Source organism: Balaenoptera borealis, assembly GCF_965194805.1.
Source record: "Balaenoptera borealis genome assembly, chromosome: 1".
Classification (NCBI taxonomy): Eukaryota; Metazoa; Chordata; class Mammalia; order Artiodactyla; family Balaenopteridae; genus Balaenoptera; species Balaenoptera borealis.
In genome coordinates, this window is record NC_138860.1 from 87,188,814 (window position 1) to 87,212,965 (window position 24,152).

The window sequence follows — 24,152 nt, forward strand, 5'->3', positions numbered from 1 at the left end:
GTTACCCTATTTTCCAGCCAAAGAGTCTGGGTATCTGTCATCCAGGCTAGTACACCAACAGCTCCAGAAAGAGGTGCTGCCAAGTCCCTTTTGTGACTCCTCTAAGTTGTGATTCAGAGACACTGCTGTGGCTGCTTCTCTACGTGAAAGCTCCTCATTGTCCAGGACCACAGGCCGAGTCTTAGAATGAGGGAAGTCTGCTGTCGATTTTCGCTGATCACGAAGGGAAAACTCTCCTTAAAAAGCAGCTCCATCTATGTTTACGTTAAATGGGCACAGAGAAGACAAACTTTTCTTAACCAACAGGCAATGAGTCACTCTTTTTGCTCTGGTTTGTCATGTGGTATTTTAGGTAGCTTCACATTTTATGTTCTATACAGTTAAGCAAAAATTCCTAGAGAATGAGAGACTGCCTCTGGATAATCTGTTTGACCTTGAAATTATTGAGAAATTCTTTGCCACTTGATTCTAGAGAACTGGTGACTTTCCAGCTCTGAGAGAGAACAGGATTCCTCTGCCAGTCTTTCTGTGGTGTAAGGCGGAGCCTGGTCACTCCATCTAATGCTCTGTGTCTCATCTCATGTATAGGAGCGGGATGCTGCACTCCAACCCTGGGGACTATGCCTGGGGTCAGACAGGGCTTGATGCCATTGTAACTCAGGTGAGGAGCTGCCTTTTGAGGGTGTCTGTTCAGTGTGTCTCATGGTTCCACAGGCTTCCTGCTTTCCTTCTGCTACTTTCTGAAACGGCAGTCACTCTGCTTTCCCTAATCGTTTGAGCTTGTGGGTTTCCATTTTACTAAAGGGATAGATGGTTTATGGGTTTAGCTCAGCATCCATGTACTTTCTTGGTCCTAGGGACTTTCTAGAAGATAGCTTCAACTCCAAAGGAAGAAAAGACTTCTGTAACAAACTATTTTATATTTTTGGCCTCTTGTTCAGTCCTATGAGGATCCTATTAACAAGTACTTCACAAACAAGGAGGGTCTGCTCATATGTTGAAGCAGGGATTTCTGCTAGGTGGAACAAAGTAGGGGAAGGAAGCAGAGAAAAAGGTATTCCCATGCCATGTATAATTGCTTCCACTTGTTTATGTTTATTTTAATTTAATTGGTTTTTCATTTCCCTTGTGGATTGCTGAGAATAGAAAGCATGTTGTTTATATCCAAGTCTTCTTGTAGGCAGTAATTTACCTATTTCTTGGCTTACCTTGTGCTATTTTCCATACTCTCACCCTTTTTTTCCTTTCAGCAAAATGAAGTTTTTGAACTGGTTAAGTATTACGTTTTGTTAAGCTGTAGTTTTATTCGTGACCTCATAGCCCTTTTGCTGTCTCCGAAGTTGCTTTATGCCCAGAGGTGGGCCCTGCAATGATGGATCTGTCTGTGGGCTTATACTAATGTCACTCTGAAATTGTAAAGCAATTATGAGTGTTCTGGCAGCAGGAAAGGGCAAACCCAAGCCTCTCATAGCCTTGCAGAAGTAAGAGCAACTAACATTTTTAATATCTGCACTGTTCTCAGCTGGAACGGCTCCCTCCCTGGGGATAGTTAGATGTCTACCACTTCTTCTTCTTTTTCTTTTTTCTTTTTTTGTAGCTTTTAGGACAACTGGAAAACACAGGGCCTCCCCCAGCTGACAAGGAAAAGATCACATCTCTTCCAACAGTGACAGTAACTCAGGAACAAGTTGGTAGGTTCATTTTCATACATATTTTGTCATCTTATTATCTCTGTTCAGAATCTGAGCCATTTCCTATACTAAAGATCTTCAAGTGAAGCTGTAGCACTCCTAAAATTTATACCTGGGTGCCAGATATGGAAGGTACCTACCCCATCATTAGGGTTAGTCAACAGGTAATTCCTGAGCAATTACCATGTTGGTTTTCTAGATGCCATGCAGGAAATAAAGAGGTACAAAGGTATAGAAGACTTGATTTCTTGAAGAACTTAGTAGGGGAAGCAAAACTTACCAAATGATTAGACAATACTATAAGAAGTGGTTGAGCAGATCATACTGACTTTGGGAGAAAAGGAAGAGAAATAATGGGAGGCTAGGCATTTGTTTTACATCTACCCTATACTCAGGTACATTAGACATAGACATTATTTTATTTATAAGCACTAAAAGAACTTAGTGATAAGGGACATTATTTTGGACTGGGAGTTTCTTTCCCCATAAATTCCAGTTTAGAGTCAGAAGGTTTTAAAGACAGGATGGGCCATCTTAGAGAGATTATTCTATATATGGAAAAGTATGAACCAATGAAGAATGTCAGCATGGACATGGTGTCTGGATCAGGTAAGGAGTGTAACCTCATTAGACCTGAAATAGAACCTGATTTGGGGAGTAGTGGGAGGTATGACTGGATAGGAAGGGTGGGGCCTTGTTGTAGAGGACCCTGAAACTGGCAGAGTAGTTAGGGCTGGATAGTTTAGGTAGTAGGTAAGTTTTGTAGGTCCCCAAATGGAGGAATGAGGGAATTTAAGTGGTTTTTAGGGAAGATTAGTTTGGAGGGTAGTGTCTAAAATAGATGGGAAGGGACTTCCCTGGTGGCGCAGCGGTTAAGAATCCACCTGCCAGTGCAGGGGCCACGGGTTCGAGCCCTGGTCCAGGAAGATCCCACATGCCGCGGAACAACTAAGCCCGTGTGCCACAACTACTGAGCCTGCACTCTAGAGCCTGTGAGCCACAACTACTGAGCCCGCATGCTGCAACTACTGAAGCGCGCGCCTAGAGCCCGTGCTCCACGACAGTAGAAGCCACCACAAGGAGAAGCCCACGAATCACAACAAAGAGTAGCCCCCACTCAATGCAACTAGAGAAAGCCCACGTGCAGCAACAAAGGCCCAACACAGCCAAAAGTAGATAAATAAATAAATTAAAAAAGCAATCATTAAAAAAAAAAAAAAAGATTGAAAGAGGGAGGAAGCAGAAACAGAGATTTAAGGGGCTGTTGCAGCATCCTGATGGGGTTCAGGTGACGGTGGCAACGCTAACAGAAAGGAAAGGGTGGACTCAGATCATTTTGAAGAAAGGCTTTCATCACTGATTGCATAATGGGATAAAGGAGGGGAAACGGTGAAAGATGATTCTAAGATTTTGCAACTCTATAACCACAGAGGTGGTGCTGACATCAGGGATGGGGGAATCGTGAGCCAGCCCTGGTTTGGGTAAGGAGGTGATGTGATGTTTTTAATTTTGAATTTGTTGATTTTGAGGTGCCAGCTGAGAATCCAAGTGAAGATGAGCTGGGAATTGCTATGAAGCTGATATTAGGGAAAATTAGCTGGTAGCAAAATATAGGATATATTTGGAAGGCCTGGAGTCACGGATGTTACCTGGGAGGCTGTTACAGTAGAGTAGACATGAGAAGTAAAAGCTAAAATTAGGGCCAGATGGTGGGAATGGAGAGGAAGGAGTGAATCTGTTGGGTGGTATTTTACTCCAAATGCCTTGAGTACTGTGGAGCATGTAACATACATAGCCCAGCTACTGGAGAGATAGACTAGCTGGTATTATTAGCCAAACTTGGGAAACTTGGAATTTGCTGCCTGGTATTCTCTGTTCAGTTTGTAGCCATTTTCTCTGAGAAGAGGGCTTCCTGTCTCTGGACTTGGAGCCTGAGCTACCCTTGGGCCTTGCAGTTCTGTAGCACCATCTCCTGGTACAGCTTTTAATGAACAACTTGTAAAAGAGGCTTTAGGGTAACCATGAAGAAATAGGATGTGTAATGTAGAAAGTAGTAGGGTAAAAGTGTCTTGAGACACTGAATGGGAACTGCCAAGATTGCCGAGATGAGTCCTTTGGTTGTGGTGGACAGATTGCCAGTGTTTCCTAAGTAGAAACTGCCAGAAGGCTTTCACACACTTGGGAAGATGTTTTTCCTGTTTTACTTAAAAGATAATCTAAGCCCCAGTTCTTCCAACTCTTTACATTGAAAAGTAGGCCTTATATAGTTCCTGTCTGGGCCTTATTGGAACAGGCTCGTTAATCAGTCCTCCTTCTCATATCCCTGTCTACTACCACCTCTATCCCCAATTTGAAATAAAATTCATGCTTCCTATCTGCCTCCACCTTGGGTGCACTTTGTCTTTACTTTGTATATTCCTTTGGCTGTTAAAGACATTGGGCTAGTTTTTTTCTTCCTTCTTTTTGCCTGTTTATTTTAAAAGGCGTTTCCTCCTCCAACAGATAAGGGTTTAGAATGTCCAGTATGCAAAGAGGATTACACAGTTGAGGAGGAAGTCCGGCAGTTACCCTGCAACCACTTCTTTCACAGCAGTTGTATTGTGCCGTGGTTAGAACTGGTAAGTACAGACAGCTCTCATCTGTGATGGGGCAGCTGTGCCAGTCATATCTTCTTGGGGGGATGGTTCACAGTAAGGGTGTAGTTAACAGTTAATTGGTACATATATACAATGGAATATTACTCAGCAATATAAAGGAACGAAATTGGATCATTTGTAGAGACGTGGATGGACCTAGAGTCTGTCACACAGAGTGAAGGAAGTCAGAAAGAGAAAAACAAATATTGTGTATTAACGCATATATGTGGAATCTGAAAAAATTGGTATAGACGATCTTATTTACAAAGCAAAGATAGAGGCACAGATGCAGAGAACAAACGTAAGGATACCAAGGGGGAAAGGGAGGGGTGGGATGAATTGGGAGATTGGGATTGACATATATACACTATTGATACTATGTATAAAATAGATAACTAATGAGAACCTACTGTATAGCACAGGGAACTCTACTCGGTGCTCTGCGGTGACCTAAACTTGAAGGAAATCCAAAAAAGGGGATATATGTATACGTGTAGCTGATTCACTTTGCTGTACGGTAGAAACTAACATAACATTGTAAAGCAACTATACTCCAATAAAAATTTTTAAAAAAACAGACAAAAAAACGAAAAAAAAACCCAAACAGTTAATGGAGAGCCAAGCAGATCAGATTTTAGTCCCTGGCTAACTCCTAGTAGCACCATTACTGTGTTTTAGATTATTAATCTGTTTGGAACTTCTCTGACCAGGGGTTAGCAGACTACAGCCTGCAGGTCCCTGTGGCCTGCCACCTGTTTTTGTAAATGCAGTTTTATTGGAACACAGCCATGCCCATTTGTTTACAAATTGTCTCTGGCTACTTTTGTGATACATCAGCAGAGTTGTGTAGTTGCAACATAGGTGGTGTGGCCTGCAAAGACTAAAATATTTACTACCTTTTCCTTTACAGGAAAAGTTTGCTGACCCCTGCTCTAGACCATCTCAGGTCATTGTTTCTAGTTAGTTCTGCTTGGTGATATGTGTTAGCTATTGTTAAGTTGCTGCCTAGAATTCTCTGTCAGTTCTGTTGAAATTTTGTTTGGGAGATGTCCTGGTGATACACTTGGAGCCCAGCGTGCACTCTGTGAGAAGAATTCATGCCCTTTTTGTTCTTCTACCTGCTAACTCTCAGGGTTTCTTAAGTGTTTAGTTCTTCCAGCTTTCAGGTCAGGCTGTTCACGTGGACTGATATCTTTCTGTTTCAGCACGACGCATGTCCTGTATGTAGGAAGAGCTTAAATGGTGAGGACTCTACTCAGCAAACCCAGACCTCTGGGCCCTCTGCAAGCAACAGATTTAGCAGTGACAGCCAGCTACATGACCGATGGACTTTCTGAAACTAAAGACCGCCTCTGAGCCAGGGCTATAGTAGACCTCTTATCACAGCTGTTAATTGTATCAAAACAAAAAAATCGTAGGTGAATTTAGGAATCACCTAAGAAACCCCAACCCATAATATTCATTCATTGAGTGTTTTTCTTCTCTAAATTTAAAGTTAGTATCTACAGATGGAATTGTATCTACAACCAAATGCCTCTCATTCTTGAATTCAGAGTGATAATTCTGTAAGTGCGAAACTTAATTATGTGGGTTTCCCCTGCCAGAATAGAATCAGTTCCTTAAAGTCTAGCTAGGGTCCTGCTGTCTGTCATGTTACCTTGTGATGGATGTTTCCACCTCTTTCTCCAACCTCCACCCTATCATTAGTGTACTTTACACTAAATACAGTGAAACCAGAGCCCTAAAGTCCTGCTGATATAAAGTCCTTCTGTTTTAATTGTACAAAAGCATCTACTTCTGGCCACATTAGCCACGAAGTGAGATCAGATTAATTCAAGAATCTGAGACTAATGATTCTTGTTTTTTTCTTAAATCTTCAGAGAGCAAATCAAAGAAAAATTACAGTGGGAAGGAGAAAGTGGCTTATCATTGTTAAAATCTTTGGTTTTCTCATTTTTATTTTTAAAGACTACTTCACAAGATGCAGCTTCTGCAGAAACCAACCTGACATGTCTTAGGAGTCTTATGTTGGGAGGAATCTGATTCTGGTTCCTTTTTGGGAATGGGTTGGGCAGCATATAGGCACAGAAAGACAGATGTTTGAAATTTTCTCGGTTCTGAGGTTTTTTAGTGATCCCCAACTCATTGTTTATCCTGGGGATCTTAAAATAATTTCCCTCACAGAAATAGAATTACTTCATTACTGCTTCTACAGCTAAGTCATTGTTTTTTGTAATTCAGTGGTCTTCAGGAATTGAGATTTTATGTTGTCCCATTTTAATTTTTTAAGCCCATTTATCATCTCTGAAACCTTTCTGTTTGCTTGGTTCTGGCTGTACTTGGAGTCATACTGATTATTGTGATCATGTCCAAACAACTTGGCCTAGGAGAGGTAGGCCTTCTTTTTTCAGCCTAACAGTGTCCCATGCACATGCACATGCTCTTTGGCGCATTTAAGTGTTTAAAGTTGAATAAATGAAGAAGATTAAGAATGTTGTTGGAACTTCAAAGTCTCAAAAATAAATGATGGGGACATGTAACCACTGTTGGTGCACCAAAACGGGTGACAGAGGGGCAACAATGGTATGGTCATATCAGCCCTTCCTAGTTCGGAATGATCAGAACAAGAAGCCTGCTCTTTGGTGAGTCTCTCGGCTAGGAGTCTTTCCTCGGTTTTTGTTGACTGTCGTACACTGGTTTTGGGGGTGAGGGATGGGGTTAGAGAAATCTTTGTAATTTAGTAGAGGACAGAGGAGTAAGAGAGGGAAGAGAGAAAGTGGGAGAGTTTAATTTAATAGCCTGCCTCTAAAAGTTGTGACCATAAGGTATGATTCAGGTTGGGCCCAGAGAGAATAAAAGATGTTTTCTCATATGCCTTATGTTATCCTCTGCAGAGATCGTTTCTTTGGAGAATGTGAACTATTTACTATGGCTATTGAAATGTAGCCCAGAAATACACACTGGTTTTGAATGGTGAGGGGTGATGAGGCTGAGGGGACATGGGAGGTATACTGTGAATATTTAATGGCCATTACTTAGATGGAGAAGGGCTAGGCTGAAGTTGGAGCACATTGTAGTTTTCAAGTGGAACAATATCAGCTGTCTCAGAAAAATGATGCCAGTCTGGAAGTTTTTGTCTGCTTGTTAGTGTCTGGAGATGCCAGAACAGGCAGGTGTATTTTTACTTAACACTAGAGAACTAGAAAGAATCTGAGTAGCTTTACAAAAGGATGCAAACAAAGTGCTGGACAGGGATTTAACTTTTCAATATACGGAAGAGCAAATAGCATCATTCTAAGTTATCTGAAATTTTCTTCACTTTGTTCTTTTAGACAGAGTGCATAAATCTGTTTGCTGTTTCTGAGACCCCTCCTACTTAATGAATCTGTAGTGTTTCTTCCTAGAATAGGAGGCATCTCAGACTTCCAGGTTAATTTAGGTAGTGTATTAGTCAGGGTTCTCCAGAGAAACAGAACCAGTAAGGGAGGGTGTGTGTGGGGTGTGTGTGTGTGTAAAGAGATTTATTATAAGGAATTGGCTCACATGATTATGGAGCTAAACACAGTTTGATATAGTTCCCAAGGCAGAGGACTACATAACCCAGACTTCTCAGGTGTTCATTCCTTTACAGCTGGAAGGCTTAAAGACTCAGGAAACTGGAGCCTTACTAGGAGTCAAGGGAGAGATGATTCAGCTTTCCCTCATTATCAAAGAGAATAGAAAAAAGTTGCCATTTCAAATCTTGGGCCCTTAGACTTGAGGCCTTTACACAATGTACTAAATGGCCTACCCTTTGAGTTCCATGTATAGATAAACAGATTGTTTTCTTATTCATGAATGTCTTTTTTTCTTATTCTTCCTTTTGTTCATTATAATTTGAAATAAAAGAGGAAGTAAAACTATGTTAGCACATAATTAGGAGGGACTTGCTAGAGATTGGTGGACCTGAAAGTTGAGAGGTTATGTAGGGCAATTCCTTGCTGGCTTCCAAGTGATTATTGCTTCTTGGGTAGTTTCCAGATGGGTTATTCTGGCTGGACAGAACTGGGCAGTTGGGTGGGCAGGGCAGAGTGGTGAACATTTAACCGATATCTCCAACAGAGAGAAGGAATAATCCTGGTTTTAAAAATTAATTTTCCTGCAAAGTTCCTATTGCCAGTTCTCTGAAGAGTTGTGAAACCTGAAGTATCCAGATAGCTTCCTTAGTTGTCAGCATTTGCTGCATAACAATTGAGCAAGTGCTTGTTAAATGTTTTCCTTGAGCAATACTCTTTCTGGTCCAATAGTTAGTTCTCAAGGTGGAAGGAAGATTTGGGGGCAAGAATTTGTTTCTTCCCCCCGCAACAAGTCTCAGTTGGATTAAATAGTTATTAGGAGAAAAATTCCTTGTTTATGTCTTTGTATTGCACATTTGTATATATGCGTGTGTGTATATATATGTATATGTATATATTCATAGACACATGCATATATGCACATTTCACTCTAGAGGAAGAAGGGATATGGTGGGCACTGAAGTAGATAAAGTGAGCAGGGGTACAGCAGAGGACTGGAGCTTTAGTCTGATTCTCTCATTGTATGTGCCTCAGACCCACGTGTTTCTGTAGTTCTCTGTTACAGGGCACTGTTAGCTTGGGCAGGCACCCCCGTTATGTGGTATGGCAAGTGGATTCACTGGAGCTAGAAGTCTGGTCATTTCTGAAGGTTGAGGATAAATGGCTTTGAGGAAAGGGTGTTCATCATCTCTTGTTTCTGTATTATAATTAATTGAACTCAGACTCAGTTATCTATTGTTTTTAAAAATTTTTCTTGATAAGTTATTGTTGACAAATTGACTTCTCACATGAACTTCTGCATGCTTCAGTTTCGTTCTTCCTGGTGTCCAAGTCCTATTTCCTCAAGGAATACAGGTATATCAGACTTAACAAAAACTAATCAGGAGGGGATCATAGTTTGTCTGTTTCAAACAACAACAAAACAACCCCTGGGGTTTTAGGAGGTGAAGGGTACCTCAGAGTTGGTTGTTAGAGCTCATCTAGGCAGGCCACTGACATCTGTGAAGGAAAACAGATTTTAGGAGGAGAAGGAACAGGGCTGGTGAATAGATATTTGGATGTTAGGGAAAATCCCTCTTTGGTCTCTGTGGTAGAGAGGTGGGAAGATAAAGGTGCTGTTTACAAGAATAAACCAGTGGAGATTTGGGAGTTTGCGGGGGAACTAGCAGGAGAGAGAACTCTTACTGAGAGTTTCCAAAATGAATCTAACATAAGTTCTGATGTAGGGAGTTGGGGGAAAGATTTGGTGGGGTAAACGTATCACAGGTGTCTATCCTATGGTGGGAAATTGTAGCTTGCAGTAATGTCAGCATCTCAGCACTCAGGCTGGGAACCCCAGGTCTGCGCCATGGGTTTAAAATGGAATGTGTAGAATACAATGTGTACAACTGGAGATCTTTTCCAGGATCAAAATGTCTTAGCTAATGGACACTAAGAGGTTTTGATCTCTCATACCTGCCAGATAAGTGGAATTACAGGCACTCAACTCTCTAATTTTATACATATAAACTTTGTGTTTTGCCAGATTATACTTAGATGGTGTCCACAGAAGTGGAATCTATATGTTGCCTTTCCTCTTTCACCTGAAACACTTATATCTGTAAATCATGAGATGTAGGCTTGTGATTCTTTACCTTTTCTAATAAGATGTACCATTTTTAAGGTCCCCAAATTATTAGAGTCGCTCCCAACAGGATTATAGTTGTATTTTTAGTATCTTTTGATGGAAAAAACACATAGCAAAAAGCTGCTATGATTTCAGTAATGCTTTTAAATCAGTTTGTCTTTATTAGTCACACCAGAATCTATATCCAGTTGAAGTACAGTATATACATATTTGTAAGATATATTATTTATTCAGACTGGAGATAATGCTTACATAGACCTCTTAAAATAACTACATGGCCTCACAGAGGTTCAAATTCCTTGGGTTGTGAATCACTCATATAGATTGAGATTAAGATATGTGTCCAGAAGTCTACCTATTCATGCATGGAAATTTATAGACTTATTTGAAATCAGTGGTATCAATACACTTTGAAAGCCAAGATATAAGTATTTCAAATTTTTGTTTAACCATCTTGAGATAAGCAGAATAAATAAAATAAATTCTTTAGAAGTGGGACCCTTGACTTACTGTTGCTTTGTTTATTCTGCTTAGTTCAAGTCAGCGCTAGTAGTCTAATGCTCTTGAATGTCTTGATAAACTTGGCCAGCAATCATGTGTCCTTTCTGCAGATTTTTTATGTAGACTATAATTAGCATAATAGCACAATGGATAAAACCTTTTCTGTAGTTGGACATGGCTTCTGTGTGAGACTTCCAGTGATTGTATAATATTGAGTGGTTTCAGAAGAGTCTTTGAATAGTGAAAAGTAAAAGACATCTCCACTCATGTGAGCTTAAAATTTAGTTAGTTAGAAAAACAAAACTAACACATAAAACAGGTAAAGATTAAGGTGAGTGTAGTACAGTGGAGAAAGCTTTGGAGACTTCTGAGTCAGAATTCAAGTGGGTCTGGGTTTAAAATCCAGAATCTCATTTGATTCTCAGAGCAGTCCTGTGGAAACAGAAGACAGAGTAGGAAATACCGCATTTTACAGATAAGTAGCATCTCAAAACTTCATTTGCCCAAGGACACGTAGCTGGTACGTTGCAGGGCCAGAATTTAAATCCAGATCTTTGGACTCCATGCCTAGAGTTTCTACCTCCATAAGATACAAAATCCAAAATCCTTAGTTTGAGGTTCAAGGCCATCACTAATAAGGGTCTTACCCATCTCTTTCAGCCTTCTGTCTCTCTGGTCCCACAAACCTTAGCTCCCCCATTAGGCAGGTCCTGGCCAAGGATCACAGGTAAGGTGTCTGTTTCCCTTTGATGGCTTGCCATTTAGCCCCAGTTAAATTGTCTGTGTTTCTACCTCTTTATTCATGTAGTTCCTCCTAGCAGGAATATCCTGCCCCCACCTCTCTGCTTAACTAAGACAAGAGGTTATCTGTCCAAAGAGACAAGAGGATTTATGAATTTAGAGAGAAAAGAAAAGGCTGCAGATATTGCTTTGACATTTACTTTAAAAAAGAGAGAAATGACCAGAGAGGTTGGCAAGTACTTAGTTGAAGCTAGACAGTTAAGATCTGTGGTGCACCTGGTCTGCACAAATCTTCCTCTTCCTCCAGCACTGCTATGTGGATGCCGTTCAACACCAGGGTCTCTTCGTTTCCTCATTTTCTGCCAAGTCAGTTACTGGGTCTGGTGCTCTTCCTCTCCTATCCTACCTGTCTTTTGCTTGTTTCCTCTCTTTTCCCTTAACAGTGTCAAATAAAAATTTCTTCCAAAAACATTGGTGTTCTCATTTTATTTGACTCACTTGTTTATTTTACTTTGTTGGAGGGGAGGGAGGAAAAGTTCTTCTTGGGTACAAAAACACACTTACCCAATATTTGAGTGAGAACTGTACACCAGCTGCTTTTGTGAGAGCTGCTTTTTTATTTACTGGTGACTGAGGTAGGAAGAAAGTTAGATATGCTCTGGCAGTGAGGAGGGAAGGTCAAGGAACACATTCATTTGCCCATCTTATGTTCCCCAGATGCCTGGCATATTTAACATCTCTTCCCCTGTGCCCTGTTATTTCCTTCTCTATGCATATTGTAATGTGAAAGATGCCAAGCTAAAGAGAGTCAGATTTATCTTGCTATAACTTTTTTTTAAGATTTTTTATTTTTCATGTGGACCGTTTTTAAAGCCTTTATTGAATTTATTACAATATTGCTTCTGTTTTATGTTTTGGTTTTTTGGCCACGAGGCATGTGGGATCTTAGCTCCCTGACCAGGGATCAAACCCACACCCCCTGCATTAGAAGGCGAAGTCTTAACTACTGGACCACCAGGGAAGTCCCTCTATAACTTTTTTTTTAAAGTTTCTTCTGGCACAAGGCTTACAAAGCTGTAGAAAGAAAAAGGACAGTTTGTTTTATGCTACAAACTTAGAATAGTAACAAAATACCTGATGTAATTCATCCTGGGATGTGTGTTTGATAGGCCCTTATGACTAGAGGGAATGGAAAAGGAAAGAAGGGGAGGTATTGTATGTGTTGTGTCTACTGCTTAAAGTTGCAGTTGTGATCTTGTGAAATCTACCTGATCCTGATGCAAGTGGGAAAGAAGCCAACCTTTGATCTCTTCTTGCTGGAAGGTAAGACAATCGAAGAAATAGATGCCACTCAACAAGTTCAAGGTAGGTTTTCCATGTATAGCACTGAGTGGCTAGCACAGTGATAGGACAGGGATACTCATTGAAATTAGTTTCATGAGCTGAGGGAGGCATAGAGATCCAGGAAAGTTCCCTCATTTTCATCACATGTAAGCGTGATGACTTGACCTACATGATTTCTCTGGTCCTGACAAAACGGGTGTACTTTTGTTCTACTGAACACTACCACTTCCATAATTCTGCTGAGTCTTGAGGTGGGAAGAGTGATAAAAGGAATAACCTATCGAAAGTTCAGTCTCTTCACCTGACTAGAAAAGGGAAAAGAGCTTAGAGATTTTTTCCTCTCGCATAACTTGGGAGTCAAAAGTAGGTTGTATGGCTAGACCCAATCTCCTTTTCTCTTTAGAGTTTTTAATATGTATGAAGAAATAAAATTGATTTTGCCAATGAAATAGCCTAACCATCTGAGAAGATTTAGATTCAATAAAGAATTATGTCTGAAGGGTCAGACTGCTTGATATTCACCAGTTTCTCCCTGAAAACTGGCGTAGGCTTACATTTGGCAGATGCTTGCCAAGGATCACAGATGTGGTCTTTGTTTTCCTTTGATAGTTTGCAGTTAAGGGGCTGGAATAAGGGAGTGTTAGGTGGTCCTGTTTCTGGAAATGGGAGGAAGCAATCTCAGAATGGGGAGAGTGGTGATGGAGTTGAGAGAGAAAGTGCTTAGCATGTAGTAGATAATCACTGAGAGCACGGATTTTGGAGTGAGAAGGTCCTGTATTAATTCCCATGCACTGGGGCAACATTTAACCTCCTTATACCCGTTTGCTGGTGAGTAATTGGGGAATATTTACCTGGAAGCATTGCATGAGGTTAGAGTCACTATATGGAAAGCCTAACCTGTCATACAAATTCTTTAAACCTATTAAGAGCCTGCTATGTGCCTGGTACTGTTTTTGGTTGGGGTAAACAAGACAAAGGTTCTGCACTTACAGAGCTTACATTCTGGTGGCACAGTGGTTATTGAATTGAGGAAGGCCTAAATAAGGCTTGGAATTAAGAATGCCAAGGAGAGGCAAAAACCTGCATCAGTTACTGATTATGCAAACGTGTAATAGCAAGTCATTGCAAGTTCCAATATCTTTTTTATCTAATAGGGAAAACTAATGGACATTGATAAATGTTGCTCAGAGGACTCAACTACAAGGGTTTTATATACTCAGTCTGGCCATCAACCTTTGCTGAAGAGCTGCATTGTTTAAAACCCACCTCCAGACCAAGTCTGTTTCTTGCCGTGCTCATCTTCACATTATAGCCAAACATCTGTTGCCTCAACTTGTAGCCCTCTGTTCATCCAGTAAGTAGAGGTATTTGTATTTGCTTGCCTCTCCCACAGGCTTGCTTTCCTCATAGGTGTGACCTCCTACCCAATGAAAGTCTGATTCATCTATCATCCCCTAGTTAGTATGAAGTCTTCAGTCCCTTTGGACAAATTTTGCCCTCATACTGGTGTGATGTTTTCATGTGGACAGCCAGGGCCTAAGGAGCATTGCCCTGTCCCACTCTGGGCTTCCTTTCCACCCTTCTCCTGGAGAGTAATCAAGATGTTAAAGGTATAGCACCCTCATTTCTTGGGGTGCTGAACATACCTTGAAGGGCCACCAGGCTGGTGAGCAGCATCATCCAGACCTTTTCTTGCAGGAAGCCTGAACTGAGAGCACCTTTACTGTGGCCAAACTTGGGGTGTCCTGTTTCAATCCCATTACTGTGTAGTTCACTCTCTGGTTCAGAAGAGAATCAATGGATCAGGAGAGAGTTTTGGAAATTACTAATACCTCCTTTTGCATAATCTCAGGACATCTTTTTTATGATCCCCAAGGATACCTCTCAGTATAATCCGTTGCCCACATAAGTATTTTTTAACATTTGTGGGTGGTGATGATGACGTACTTAAGTGGCAATAAATAAATACAGAATCTATGTGTGTCACAGTGGGGATGCAAATAGGCCTACCTTGAAGGAACTCAAGTCTTGCCAGAGAGACAGCTAAAATAGCTTAGTTACTTTGGAGTTGGGTGTCTCCAAGTCTCACTTAAAAACCATCTTCTGGAGTGGGTCAAGCAGTTTAGTCTAAGTTAAAATCGTGGGTTTTGGGCTTCCCTGGTGGTGCAGTGGTTAAGAATCCGCCTGCAAATGCAGGGGACACGGGTTCGAGCCCTGGTCCGGGAAGATCCCACATGCCACGGAGCAACTAAGCCCGTGCACCACAACTACTGAGCCTGCACTCTAGAGCCCGTGAGCCACAACTACTGAGCCCACGTGCCACAACTACTGAAGCCCGCGTGCGTGCCTGTGCTCCGCAACAAGAGAAGCCACCGCAATGAGAAGCTGCGCGCTGCAACGAAGAGTAGCCCCGCTCGCGGCAACTAGAGAAAGACTGGGTGCAGCAACAAAGACCCAACACAGCCAAAAATAAATAAATTAATTAAAAATAAATAAAATCTTGGGTTTTGTAATAGATACGGATTTTTGTCCCTTATTTACTAGCTGAGTGAACTTACACAAATTACCTTTGAGCCTGATTGTCACAGGGCAAGAATAGTACCTAACTCAAAAGGCCATGAAGATTAAATGAAATAATGTATCACTTAGCACAATGCCTGGCACGCAGTAAACACTCAGTAAATGGTAGACATTGCTTATTGATATTATCTGTTACCTGTTTGGTCTTATTAGTTTCATGTTCCGAAAGGAACCTTATCTCCACATTTGGTGAGCATCCATATTTACTGACTCTAATACTTAAATATGCTGAGAGGATGATAAAGACTTTCTATCTTAGAGAGAACCATCGCAAGTAGAAATACTTAAGGTGTATTAGGAGAACATCAATACTGGATTATAAGGAGCAGCGGCTTTGTCGTACTCCCATTCTATTCTCCAAGACTTAGCACCGTGCCTGGGATACGCAATCAATAAGTTTAGATGAATGAAAGAGGAGTTTCCATTAGTGAGATCCACCGGAACAGAGTATTCACATAAGTAGTAGAATGAAATTTTATAGAGCGCCTTCAGTGCCACGCTAAACTAATCCCTGTCACATAGACAGTGAAAAGCCATTAAAACTCTGGGGTGGTATATGTACAAATCAGCATTTTAGAAAGATGGCTGGTGGCAGTATGAATTAGAGGCAGAGACAGTATCTAGTTGATGGACCCACTTACTAGGCAATAGCTCAGTGCCAGGCTCTGAGGTAGGTGTGGGAGGTATAAAGATGAGTAAAACATGGGCAGATTTGAGATCTGGGGCTTACCACTTAGGAGACTATTGGAATATTTTAAGTGTGAGATGATGAAGACCTGGAAAACACCTTTGGAAAGAAAGGAATGAATGTGGGAAAGAACTAGTAGTAGTTAGTAACTGACTGGATGGGGGAAGAGAAAAAAGGAGGAACCAAGGTTTTGACTGTGAATCATGAACAGAAATATGGTCTCAGGAGGATAGGTTTGATTTTGAGTGATTTGGTTTTCTTTTTTAAAGACTTTATTTATTTTTTGACCCGGGCCCACGTTGGTGAAAGCGCTGAGTCCTAACCACTGGACCACCAGGGAGTTGCCAAGACTTTTATTATTTTGTATTTTTAAATTTTGGGGGGCTGCGCCACGCAGCATACAGAATCTTAGTTCCCCAACTAGGGTCAAACCCGTGCCCCTTGCGTTGGAAGCGTGGAGTCTTAACCACTGGACCACCAGGGAAGTCCCAGGAGGTGCAGGTTTAAATCATGAGGGTAGATCAGAAATTGGGAGAGAGAGTAGAGAGAAAAGATTGAAGGAGTGGGGAATGAGTTGAGGAATGAATTTTCATGTTTGAGAGGTGGGAGGAGGAAACAGGCAGAGAAGGAGAGAAAAGAACAGCCAGAAAAGTAGAAAAACCAGGGGGAAACAGAGTCACAGAGCCAATAAAGATGAGAGTTTGATAAGGAAGAGAATGGAAGTGCTGAACACTAAACTAGTTAGGTCAGATGGGAAGACGCCAGGAAGCAAGGAAGAAAATAGAAATCAACCTAGACTGAAGTAGAAAATTTGGATTAACTACTAACCGTAGGTGATGTTGAAAACATTTGTTAAAAGGCTCTGGGACAGGTTTTTATTTGGGGGTGGGTGGGTGTAATTTACATCTATTTTTCTTAAAGTCAAAAAGATAGTATTTGAAAGTTCATAAAAGGTAATAGCAGTGTCTTTTTATTCTCAGAGACAACCACTATCAACTCTTTGAGGTGTTTTACCACATTCCTACATAAAATGCTAATATTACCACTCTTGATGATAAAGTTTAGACGTTATCTATTGATTTTCTGTTATAGAAGATGAGGATATGGTTCTCTTAACCCCTACCCTTCTCTGCATCTTTCAAAAAAAATCATTATATTATAAATTTTAGTTAATTTTTACATAATTTGGATTCCATAAATGTTACTTATTACAGAGCCAAGTTGTGTACTATGATTATGTTTCCTTTTGTAAAATTTAGTGTTTTCCCTGGAGATGATGATCACCTTAATTTTTTTTAAACAGGCAGAGTTTTCCATATCCATAATTTTTTTTTAAAAGAAAGTTAGACAACTGTGTTATTATTATTTTTTTAATGTATTTATTTATTTTTTATTTTTGGCTGTGTTGGGTCTTCGTTTCTGTGCGAGGGCTTTCTCTAGTTGCGGCAAGCGGGAGCCACTCTTCATCGCGGTGCGCGGGCCTCTCACTATCGTGGCCTCTCTTGTTGTGGAGCACAGGCTTCAGACGCTCAGGCTCAGTAGTTGTGGCTCACAGGCCTAGTTGCTCCGTGGCATGTGGGATCTTCCCAGACCAGGGCTCAAACCCGTGTCCCCTGCATTGGCAGGCAGATTCTCAACCACTGCGCCACTAGGGAAGCCCTCCATATCCATATCTTTAATCCCTCGTCAGATCTGTCATGGGCCATCAGAGAGATGATCTGTCAATTCCATTTTCACCCCCTAGAGATCTTTCAGAGTCCTGTATCTTTTGCTTTCTTCAGGACTAACTGCCCTTTTTGGCCCTTTTTAATTCTAGAATTTCTTTATCCCCTCCCCCTGTTAGATTTCTTGTTTCCTGGATCCCGTTTTATCCACTCTACCGATTCACTTTCTTGTTTTACTGAAGCACATCCTCTGGTAGCTCCTTAAGAAAGGTCATATGAAAGGCAATTTTTTTTTTTTTTTGGAGTCACTGTGTGTCTGACAGTGTCTTCATTCTTTCCTCATGTTTGATTGGTAGTTTGGGTATAGAATTCTAAGTAGAACATAATTTTCAGTTTTGAAGACTTGCTCCATTGTCTAGGAGTATGAAGAAGTCATATACATAAAGCTGAGGCTGCAGTGGCCATATTTAGGCTGTGCCAAAGTAGTAACAGAGCAGGGGAGCATGCACAAAATGAGGAAATATGCAGAGATGGGAGGCCTTGCTGCCCCAGAGAGGAGACAGTGACTGTTTTGGGTTCTTTTGGCTTTCTGGTTTCTGATTCCAGAAACCAGAACTCATGAGGGCTAGCTATACTTCTTCTTTATTATTTTTTCCCCCATTAATCTATGGCAATTTGAGTGGGTTTCTGTTTCTTATGACTAAATGCTCTTTAAGACAACTATCCATTTTATCCACCTTTCTTTCCCAGCCTGAAGGCTCAGTGCCTATATTTAGAAATATAGCCACATCTCTAAGAGACTGAATTGGGAATCGGGAGGCCTAAATTCCAGACCTTTCTGCTTTTACTGGCACTGCTCAGTGAGTGGCTTTGGATAAGTTGCTTTTCCTGCTGTGATTCAGTCTGTGTCAATAAAAATGGGATGGCTACCTCAGAAGGATTTTTTTAAATTACAGACAAAATGAGATACCTTTGTATCCATGCTTTAGGGAAAGACAGCATTTGCCAATGGGAGTGATGGAAAAGGATTTAAGTAATGGGAAGGACTCTTCTCCAAGGAGACTGCCTATCCAGGACCTGAAATAACTACTTCTGTCTTTAGCTGTTGACCCTGCTTACTGTCCCATCTGGTGGCATTGGGGATACCAGGAGACCACCTGTGACTCAAACAGAGAAATAATGGCCCTGAAGGCAGATATCCAGCTTCTGGCTTCTGGCACACCGCTGGTAGGTCTCACTGTCCAATGCCATGGCTTGGTTTATGGTGAACACCAACTGAGATGATATTTCACTGATACCATCTCTCCCAGGATCCAATTTAAGTCTCAGTTGCTCCAAGCTAGTCTCAGGGGAACAGTCTTAAGACTTGTCCTTGCACAAAAACACCATACCCGCCTCAGCCTCTTCTTTTTTAAGCAACACAGTTACTTTCCCTCCTGGGAAGTTGAGCTGAGGATGTGCATTCATCCTGGAATAGGAAGAGAAGTGTTAGCCATGGAAGTCGGGTGTATACATGGTAATCTAAATTCACTCACATATAAATGTTGAGGCAGAGATGAGGGCTGCTCCACAGACATTAAATACCACCCTCTTAGAAGAGTAGCCTACAGGCTACACCCGTATCTGAGGGAGATCTGCAATCCCAGTTCTTCATTAATTCAGAATTGGTTTATATTTTGTTTCTACTCTTCAACTGGAACTTCTTTTGTATACATCTAATCTTTGGTATAGCCCTAGTGACAGGTATTATTGTTCCCATTTTACAGTTAAACTGAGGCACAGAGTGGTTAAGTGGGTTGCTAAAGTTGACAAATATTGTAGTATCCAGATGTCAAACCTGGATTTCATAAATTTATAGTGTGTAAGAGCCTGAGGGCCAAATTACCAGGCTTTTTTGCAACATATAGCAGAGGCAGAATGTCTGGTGGGGAGGGCAATAGTATTAGTTCTAACAAAAAAGAAAAAGAAACTATATTTTTCACCCTTTCATTAGTGTCAAGAAGAATGGGACCTTTTCTTCCCCACCAGAAAAAAATCATGGGATCCATCCCTCATGAGCTCAGGATTTTCCCTGATGGCTGTCTCTGCTCTGGGGATCTTGGGATGGGCTGTCCTCACGACCAAGCTTGTTCTCCACAATTGCCAGCAGAATGGCCAGGGCAAAGCAGCCTCTGCCAGGTGCTGCATGTTGTCAAGAGCCCCAGGAACTTGAAGCAGATGTTGGCTCTGCTGATGTCCTTGGCCTCACTTTTCTGAAAGCACAAGGGGAACTCCTAGACAAGGCCTTACAGGGATCCAAGACCATCTCCCTAATTCAGGCAGTAGCCTCGGTTGGCTAGAGTCTAATGGAGGTGGAGGAGGGCTTGGACATGACAGTCCAGCTGACTGGGAAGTAACACAATTAATTAAATGAGGTGTACTGGAGAGAAGATAGGGGAAAAGAGAGAAAGAGAGAAGAGGCATAGAGAGACACTAAAGGCTATATTTTCAGATTTTTTTCCCCTAAATTAAGTTGGGTTGCTGGGTCAAAGAATATGAACATTAAAATTTTTTTCTACTATGTTATCGGATTGCTCTCCGAAAAGATGGTTGAGATTCAGATGTTCAGCAAGAATATTTAATGTACATTTCTTCATGAACTTGCCAATACTGGTTATTATCTTTTACATTTTTGCCAATCTGATGGATGACAAATTAGACCTCACTGTTGTTTTGCCTTCGAAACTATGACTAGTGAGGGTGAGGATCTCGTCATACATTTATTGGTCATTAGTATTTCCTCTTCTATGAATTGCCTGTTCATATTCTTTGCATGTTTTAAAAAAAATCAACTTCTAGGAACTTTCTCTATATTAGAGATATTAACCTGTTGCCATTTTTTTCTTTCTTTCTTTTTTTTTTAAACAGTTTCTTTCACTTCGTTGTCTCGACTTTATTTTTTTCCATAAGGAAAATTTACATTTGTATGTAGTTAAATACAATACACTTCTCTTTCCTAAGTCATTTGTGTTTCCTTTATTGTTTAAGTAAGTTACCCTCAGGTTGAGGTTATAATTTTCTTCCAATATTTTTATTATTTTACCTTTATATTTATATCTTCTAATTTTAGCTAAGAAAAATTATTTTCACGTCAAAAAACCCATACTGAACAAAAACCAAAACCAAGAAAATACCTGAATTTTCATCAAAAGGGAAATGGTTGAATAAATTTTGATTAATTTACACAATAGAATATTATATATTAAAAAGAATGAGTTCTATAAATATGGGCCTAAAGGCAGATGTCCATAATATACCATCATGTCAAAAAAAGGCAAATTGCAGAGCTATGTATATAAAATAAATATTTTTATTTGAAAAAATCCTCTCTCTGTGTAGATGTTAAAAATACATTTAAGCACTTTTGTAGTTTGTAACCAAACTACAATGGGATAGGATTTTTGGATAGGTAATTACATCCACAGGGTTTAAAATTCAAAGAGTAGAGAGGGGTATACAGTTAAAAGTTTTCTTCCTACTCCCACTCCCCAGTGATCTATTATTGACCAATGTTGCTTTGTTGTTGTGGACCCTTCTACAGATATTCTGTGCATATATAAGCAATTCCTTATTTTTCCTTTTTTTAAAAAACAACAATAATAGCAACAACGAATGATGTTCTACATTTTGCTTTTTCACTTACCAGTATGTCATGGAGACCATTCCATATCAGTACATAAAGCGCTTTCCCTCTTTAAAAATTGCTGCACAGTATTTATAATTATGTGAATTTATTGACATAGATTTCCATCAGTGAGCATTTTGATTATTTCCAATTTTTTCTTTTCCAAACCCTACCCTGTACATACATCATTTTGCAAATGATGAATCTCTAGAAATGACATTGCTGGTCAAAGGGTATATGCATTTGCAATTTTGAGAAATATTGCCATATTTTCCTCCATAGAGGTTGCACCAGCATACCTTTCCACCAGCAACATATGAAATGCTTCCTCATACCCATGCCAACAATATGATGCTAATTTGAGAAGTGAAAAATGGCCTTAATGTAGTTTTAATTTATGGTTATCTTATCATGACCGAGGTTAAGCACATTTTTACATGTTCAAGAGACATTTGTTTTTCCCTTTCCATAAAGTTGCCCGTTTCCTATTGGGTTGATGTCTTTGGTGGCGTTTTCAGATTGATTTGTAGGTGCTCTTTATATACTCAAAAAATTAGTCCTTTGTGATAGGAGGTAGAAATATTTTTCTAGTTTGCCATTCATCTTTCCCTATGGTAGTTTTTGTTTTGCAGGAATCTTTTTGTTTTCATATAATTATGTGACATGTATACAGACCATCTCCACCCCAAGACTGAAAAAATTCTCCCATGGTTTCTTCCAGTATTCGTATTTTTTCATTTTTTACGTTAAATTTTTTGGTCTTCATGAAATTTATTTTGGTGGAAGGTGTGAGGTACAGAACCAACTTAATTTTTCAAGTTGTCTACCAGTCATTCCAGTACCTTTAGTTGAGTGAAACTTCTTTTCACTGTTGACTTGAAATGCTTTGTCATATATTCAATACATCTGCGTGTATGCATGCCTATTTCTGTACATTCATTCTGTTTATATATGTGCCTGACAAATTTTAGATTTATATTTTAATTCCTAGAAAATAGTAATTTATATATTTGTTAATATTTTTAAATGTCTAATCATTTTTATAGATTTAGAATATTTTAATATTTAGTCCCCCTCTTTACTTTTTCAGAATTTTTCTGTTAACTTAATTTTCTATCTAATTTTTATAATCTGCTTATCTGGTCTCTCCCTTCCCACCATCTACCAACAAGAAGACCTACTGGTATTTTTAAAATTGGGTTATGTTCTATTTATATTTTAACTTAGAATTGAAATTTTTGTGACATTGATTTTTTTGCTCCAAGAACATGATATTCCTTACCATTTTTAAAGTCTTGTGTTTTGATACGTGTGTAGCTCGGCCATGTTTAGAAGTTTTTTCATAAAGGTCTTGTCCATTTCTTAAGCTTATTTCTGAGTATTTAATATTTTATGTCACTGCTGAAAATATTATCTCTTTCCCATTGCATCTTTTATGTTTGTATCTTTATATCATTTTAATTTATATCATTCATTATATCTTTTAACTCTTCATTGTTTTTCACACCTGAAAGATAACTGATGATTAAATATTAATTTCATACCCAGTTATCTTCTCTTACTCAATTCTGTAATTGTTTTTAATAATTTTTCAGTTGTTTCTCTTGGATTTTCTAGTCATGCAATCATATTATTTGTAAATAATGATAATTACTTCCTTTTCTATTTTTATATCTCTAATTTCTTTCTCTTGTCTAATTGTATTGGTTAATATCTCCAGAAAATATTAAATAATAGTGGTGATAATGAGTCCTGTCTTTTTTCTTAGTTTAATGGGGGATTCGTCAGTTGTTTCCTTATTAAGTGTTGTGCTAGCTTTGGGGATGAGATATATTTTATTATGTTAGGGAATATATATTTATTTCTATTTTATTGAGTTTTTAAGATATCTAGAATAAATACTGAATGCTTTTAAATTGGCTTTTAAACATCAACAAAAATGACCCTATGATTTTTCTTTATTCACATATTAGTATGGTGGTCAATGTTAATAGATTTCCTAAAATTGATGCATCCTTGCAATCCTAAAAAACAAAACAAAAACAAAAATAACATTTGGTCTTGGTATATTAGTCTTTTAATATGCTGCTGGCTTCTGTTTCATAATATTTAAAAAAAATTTATTGGAGTATAGTTAATTTACAATGTTGTGTTACTTTCTGCTGTACAGCAAAGTGAATCAGTTATACATATACATATATCCACTCTTTTTTAGATTATTTTCCTATATAGGTCATTACAGAGTACTGAGTAGAGTTCCCTGTGCTATACAATAGGTCCTTATTAGTTACCTATTTTATATAGTAGTGTGTGTATATGTCAATCCCAATCTCCCAATTTATCGCTCCCCACCTTTTTGCCCCTGGTAACCACAAGTTTGTTTTCTACATCTATGACTATTTCTGTTTCGTAAATAAGTTCATTTGTACCATTTTTTTTTAGATTCCACATATAAGGGATATCATATGATGTTTGTCTTTCTCTGTCTGACTCACTTCACTCAGTATGACAATCTGTAGGTCCATCCATATTGCTGCATATGGCATTATTTCGTTCTTCTTTAATGCTGAGTAATATTCCATTGTATATATGTACCACATCTTCTTTATCCATTCCTGTGTCGATGGACATTTAGGTTGCTTCCATGTCTTGGCTATTGTAAATAATACTGCAGTGAACATTGGGATGCATGTATCTTTTTTTTTTTTTAATTATTATTATTATTATTTTAAAATTTTATTTATTTATTTATTTATTTATTTATTTATTTATTTATGGCTGTGTTGGGTCTTCGTCTCTGTGCGAGGGCTCTCTCTAGTTGTGGCAAGTGGGGGCCACTCTTCATCGCAGTGCACGGGCCTCTCACTATCGTGACCTCTCTTGTTGCGGAGCACAGGCTCCAGACGCGCAGGCTCAGCAGTTGTGGCTCACGGGCCTAGTTGCTCCGTGGCATGTGGGATC

At 39.5% G+C, this 24,152-nt stretch overlaps 1 protein-coding gene across 3 annotated transcripts in view; it reads left to right on the forward strand.

Annotated features, from left to right (window-relative positions):
• Positions 1-6,823, forward strand: part of RNF115 (ring finger protein 115) — a 58,965-nt gene extending 52,142 nt beyond the window's left edge. For all 3 annotated transcript variants that reach the window (XM_082368169.1, XM_082368171.1, XM_082368170.1), the window contains 4 exons: positions 589-661; positions 1,598-1,691; positions 4,194-4,309; positions 5,533-6,823. In XM_082368169.1, the coding sequence (XP_082224295.1) occupies positions 589-661; positions 1,598-1,691; positions 4,194-4,309; positions 5,533-5,664 (415 nt within the window). In that variant the 3' untranslated portion in view covers positions 5,665-6,823. The remainder of the gene's footprint in view (positions 1-588; positions 662-1,597; positions 1,692-4,193; positions 4,310-5,532) is intronic.
• Positions 6,824-24,152: the final 17,329 nt, after the last annotated feature.